General features: G+C 39.1%; 1 protein-coding gene across 1 annotated transcript in view; it reads left to right on the top strand.

Annotated features, from left to right (window-relative positions):
- The first annotated feature begins 3,979 nt into the window (after window positions 1–3,979).
- Window positions 3,980–6,000, top strand: part of FRK (fyn related Src family tyrosine kinase) — a 155,708-nt gene continuing 153,687 nt past the window's right edge. Inside the window, exon 1 of the mRNA XM_001369045.5 lies at window positions 3,980–5,003. Within this exon, the coding sequence (XP_001369082.1) occupies window positions 4,630–5,003 (374 nt within the window). The 5' untranslated portion in view covers window positions 3,980–4,629. The remainder of the gene's footprint in view (window positions 5,004–6,000) is intronic.

Here is a 6,000-nt window from a genome sequence, read left to right as displayed (position 1 = left end):
CCTGGATGTCCAGGTCAGCCATTCCAGCTCCCAAGAAGGCACATTTGTGATGAATCAATACTTCTCTAGGAAGGGGAGAGATAGTGCAATGGTTTCTTGGCTCCAATCTCTGGCAAAATTCATCTGGTAAGAATGGGATACTTTAGGAAATAGTCTTGGACAATCCTCTCTAGCACTTCTTTATTGCTTTACTGGTAAAGTTGCCTCAGATTCAAAGTCCTTGACCCTTCAGATGACTCTATATTACCTGGAGAGATCTTTCAAGTACTTTTAATTTGCCAGTCTTTTTTTTTTCTTCTTGAATGATTCAGATAACTCCTTTCCTAGAAGAGCTTGGGGGACCAAAGAGTAGTATTGTTGGGAAATGGCTTGTTTTCTAAAGCATGGAAGAGGAGAAACTGTCATTATAAAACTATTGTGAATGTATATTAACTTAGAAGAAAGAGGGTGCTCTAGTTGACTTGGTGGACAACTCAGAAATCCTGGGTGGGACTGAGAGCATGTACTTATTTAGTCATTCTACAGGAAGAGAGCAAACTCTCAAAAGGGGCCTCTATTGAGGCAAAGATTTTATATCATATATATTCATATGTTATATCTATCTATCTATCTATCTATCTATCTATCTATCTATCTAATGTATTACCCTGATGTGGCTCTCATGAGAGAGGGTGGCTTAATGGATGAGCCAGAGAATACTAAATGGGTAGTAGTATTAGGAAAGCCTCAGAATTAACTTAGATCCCAGGATAAGTTGCAACTATATCTTGGGACCTAAGGTTTATAAAATTTTAGCTATTTTATAATTGATGACCCTGATGTATGATGAAGAATTGTTGGCTATTCCAAAAGTGTCATCATCTGTACTATAGCTTTGATGTTCCTGGTCCTGTTCCTGCTTATTGTCACCATCTTAAATCAGGAGACCTACTGGAATCTGCAGAGATTTTCCATGATCTGTAATGATCATGGACCTTGGTCCTTTGCAAAGAAAGAGGAAAAGCCTTGGATATATGGCTTTTGTTTTTCACATTTTTCTTTATGGTGATTCTGTGGGGGAGGGTATATATATTTTCCTTTTTCTTTTTTTCTCTATTCTGTACTAGGAAGATTTTTTAATATAAGCCATGAAAACATCTAAATGATGCAAGGTCCTCTAGATTATTAGGACCTTGCTGATGTGGGGTGGTATGTGATAGGAACAATGTCTACCAAGGTTCTCTTATTTACCATGCGGAAGGCTTGATTTTCCCTAAAAGGTGACAAAGTCAGTGCTTATTGGTATGGGGATGAGGCTACACTCAAGTTTTGCCTTCTTTGATGAACTTCCTGAATTCCTGGTCATCAGAGGACATAAAAGGTCTCACCTAATGGGTCAGTGCCCTTCAAACTTGGTAGATATCTAAGCATCACTTAAGTCACCCACATCTTATTGACCAGACTTGTTTCCACATGATGGTGAGTGGGCTATGTCTACCTTATTTAAGCACTACTATGTAACTTTTCTATGTTATGGCAGCCTTCTTTCAACTGTTAAATGTCTTGATGAGTGACTCATCTAGTTTTAGCATTTAACCTACAGTAACAGTGTTTACATTCTTAAGACATATAGAAAACATCACTAACAGGGCAACTGCTATTATAATTTTTTTAGGGGGGTAGATAATCAGTCCTGGTTCTTCATGTAACTTTATAATACCAGCTGATGTGTTCTTTATTCTTTGACCACAAGGAGAAACTGGAGAAATTCAGAAGTTCTGATAACTTAAAGTGAAGCATTAGTGTACTTAGACTACATGTATGTGTTGTCACATATCTTAGCAACTTAGCCCCAGTTTACCTTTACAGACTTAATACAAATGATTTTCCTTCACACATTTTATCCAATCCATCCAGATAATAGGCCTTTTTGTAGTTCCACACACTTGACATTTCACTTCCCATCTTTATGCCTTTGCATACATTGTCTTTCACCCCTGGACTGCTCTCAATTCTCGTTCCACTCCTTAAGATTCCCTGGTTTCTTTTAAAGCTCAGTTCAGGCTCCATTTCCTACTTGAAGCTGCTTCTTCTTATTAGCTATTAGTTCCTTCTCCTAATATTACCTTGTATTTATTGTCCAACTACTTTGTATAAAACTATTTTGCATTTATTTCTACTTATAAATAATGTTTTCTTCTTTGTAATATAAACTTTTTGATGACAGAGACCTTTTTATTTTGACTTTGGTATCCCCAGGGCCCAGTTCAGTGCCTGGCACATAGTAGGAACTTAATAAATGCCTGTTGACTGATTGGTTGATTATTTCCTTACATAAAAATGATTGGTCAACCAGTGGTAGGGTTCTGGCTTTGAGTTGTTTTGTCAGTAATGGAGATAGATTTGTTCTAATTTATTTTTACTGTCTTGACCCACCCTTTTCATGACAAGATGACATAGCTAGGTCCAAAGGTAGTTGTAACACAACCTATGGCCATGGAAAGAAAAGTTAATATACATAGCAATTGAACCCATAGCTTTGAATTTATTAGAATTAGTATTACTCTGGGCCTCAGTTTTGTCATTTGTAAAAAAGAAAGTTAGAATTAGAAGATCTCTACATTTTCTTCCAATTCTAAGCATATGATTTAATGTATGATTTACTAATAAGCAATTATGTACAAATCACAAGATTAAAGTTTAATAGGAAGATCATCTATATAGAACTACACAATCACGTCAGTATATCCTATTCTTTATTTTTGTCAGTCAACAAACATTTATTAAGTGCTTTCTATTTGCCTGGTATTGTGTAAAAAAGGTACAGGCCCTTGAAGAGTTCATATTCCAATGAGGAAATAATGTGCAAAAACCCCCCATAATAAATCTATATGTCTATATCTATCTATACATATACATATATGTATGCATATAAAATACACATTATTTATATATATGTGTATATATATATATATATATATATATATATATATATATATACAGAGAGAGAGAGAGGAAAATGGAGAAGGAAGAGAAGGAGCAAAAGGAGGAGACTGTAATTTCAGGTGAGAAGATAGGGAGGCTAGAAAAGACCTATTGCAAAAGGTGCTATTTGAGCTGATTCTTGAAGCAGGCAAGAGAAGTCAGGAGGCAGATATGAAGAAAGGAGGGAAGAGAACTCAGGCATGTGAAAATGTGTTGAGATGAGAGCTAAGAGTACTACATATTAGGCCAATGGAGCTGAATTGTAAAAGATGTCAAGAGGAGTAAAATGAAAGATAAAAAGATAAAAGATAAAAAGGATCCAGGTTGTGAAGACCTTGAAATACCAAATACAGGATTTCATATTTTCTCTTAGAAGTAATAGGGAACCTCCAGAATTTGAGAAAGTGTGTGTGTGTGCACACGTGTATATGTGACATGCTCAGGCTTGCAGAAATGGTCTTTTGTGAACTGTAGAAATGGTGCTTGGAATCAGGAAATAGGATGCTTCTGGATAGATAAATCTCAGCTTGAGTAAAATGGGAAAGTTGATCTAAATGATGAAGAGGTCTAGCCTAGGTCTAATATTTTATGATTCTATGATTCAATGAAAAGAGGAATCAGCTTTTCAGTTTCTTTGAGATGGTATCAAGCTGTTCCAAGTGGTGATTTAAATTTTGAGGTTATTAAAGGACCACTGCGACATTGAAAAAAGGAAGGGAGCAAAGTACTCCCTTCTCCTTTTGCCCCTTCCTTCGGGAACAAATGCTAGATCTGTTTTAAATCTCTAGTTTTCCTCTTGTTTGTGACAGACATTTTCTTTTTCTAGGGGTTGGGGGAGGAAATCCCAAAACCGTAAGAGGAGTTTCCCTGTTGGCACCCAAATGGCTGGAGTTGAGGCTGGGCTATTCTTTGGCAGAAGCAGCCAGAGCAGGTCAGCTCCCTGGTGAGGGCGCCTAACTCCAACTCAGGACGGGGAGAAGGGAGGGCTGAGGGGAGTGGGAATCTCATGTAGAAGGCAGACAAAAGCAAACCAGGAAGTAAGGGGAAATTATTTCAGTCTGCACTTAGCTCAGGATGTTAAATGCAACAGGCTGAGAGGACTGGTTATTCATTAGCGAGAAGGAAGGAGCCACAGGGGGTCAGGGCTGGTCAAACAACAGGATCCGACTTGAAACTGGGAAGGAGATTCTGGCCACACCGGGGCCGGGAGGAGAAGGAGGAGAATTTACCTGGAGTTACCCTATCCCTCAGCTTAACCTTTCTTTTGAGCTGAAAGCAAGATGACTCTCCTCAGATGCTGGCATTTGCCAAACTAAGACCTTCTCATTGCATTCCTGGATAGAGAAGAAAAAAAAAAGCCACCCATTCCCGGAGGAGAGAGGGCTCGCCTGCCTGTTTCTTTCTCTGTGTCCTACCCTGGGGCAGTGAGCCGCTGCTATTACGGAAAGGCTGAGTTTCTCTGGGGAAAAGTTCCTCCGCAGCCAGAAGTTGAGTTAGGCAAACCTAACCAAGCATGGGAAGCTGGTGTTGATTTTCACGGTGCTTGGTGCCTGGTGGGGGCAGGGAAAGTGGATCAGAGAGATTTGGGAGGGGGAGGAAAATCTCTCCCGGGTGCCTCAACCATCATTGGGTAAAAAAAGAAGGCAAGGCAACAGGTTCCAAATCATGGGGAACTTCTGTCTGAAATACTGCAGTTATTTGGAGCCCTGCCTTCCCTGTTTATTCCAGGAAGTGGATAAACCTGTCGTGATTGAAAACACACATGCCCACTCCCCTCCCACTCCTCCAATACAGAGGCAGACCCCCGAGCCAGAAAGGAGCCATGGCCGCTATTTTGTGGCCTTATTTGATTATCAGGCCCGAACAGCAGAAGATCTAAGCTTCAGAGCTGGAGACAAACTCCAGGTCCTGGATTCTTCTCATGAGGGTTGGTGGTTTGCCAGGCATTTGGAGATGAGTGTAGATGGCCCTGGGCAGCAACTCCAAGGTTATATTCCTTCGAACTACGTGGCTGAAGATCAGAGCATCCAGGCTGAACCGTAAGTAGCACAAACCTTCATCTTGTTTCTCCAAGCTAAATGGAAAATGCACAGAGAATGCTCTCCTTATTCTTTAGCCATTTCCCTACCTCCTTCCCTGATGTTCCCTGGTCCATCTCCCCCCCCCCCCCCCCTTGCTTTTTTCCCATCACCTGCCTAGAAAGTATGAGGAAGTATAGGCAGGACTGAAATAATTGAAGGCCACAACTCTCTCATTCCAACATAAATAAGAGTGAAACTGGTAGGTTATTTATTTTGAAACGCATACAATTTCTGCGTCCATTTTTATTAACATAAAAGAATGGTCCATTTATTACACTTTTTACAGTTTCTTTCAGTTGTGTAACAATTCCTATTTGATCTACATGAACTGTAGTGTAGTTCAAGGAAAAAAAGTGTTAGATCTGGATTCAGAGGAAGTTTCAATCTTCTGCATGGCATTGGGCAAGCCACTTAACTTTCTGCACTTTAGTCTTTCATCTTTAAAATGAAGTTGGAGAATGTCCTCTAGAGTCCCTGACAACTCTAATTCTTTGCATTTGTGAAGCTAATCTTAAAAAGGACGCTAACATTTGGATTGAATAGCTTATGTAATGATGTAGGATTTGCATAACAACTTTTAATACATTTTCTTATTTTACCCTTATAATTACACTGAAGTAAATATTATATAGTACTATGATTCCCATTATGCAGATGAGAAACTGTGACTCAGTAAGATGAAATGGCTTGTTCAGGGTCACATAGCTGCTAAATATCAGAGCCAGGATTCAATAGTAGGTCTTGGACCAGTATTCTTTCTACTATATTCTGCATCATCTCTCAAAAGTGGTAGGATTGTCTTTCATATGCTGTCTTACAGGATTCTGATCATAGAACTTACTAGAACCCACAAATTCAAACCTCAATTTTAGTGATTTTAATGCATCTCACAGTTTTTCTGGGTAAATAAATAAACCCCAAACATTAATGTCACTTTCTAGGGCATGTTTATATA

This window comes from Monodelphis domestica, chromosome 2 (genome assembly GCF_027887165.1).
Source record: "Monodelphis domestica isolate mMonDom1 chromosome 2, mMonDom1.pri, whole genome shotgun sequence".
Lineage (NCBI taxonomy): Eukaryota > Metazoa > Chordata > Mammalia > Didelphimorphia > Didelphidae > Monodelphis > Monodelphis domestica.
Note: the sequence above shows the minus strand (reverse complement) of the source record. Positions and strands in the feature narration are given on the sequence as shown.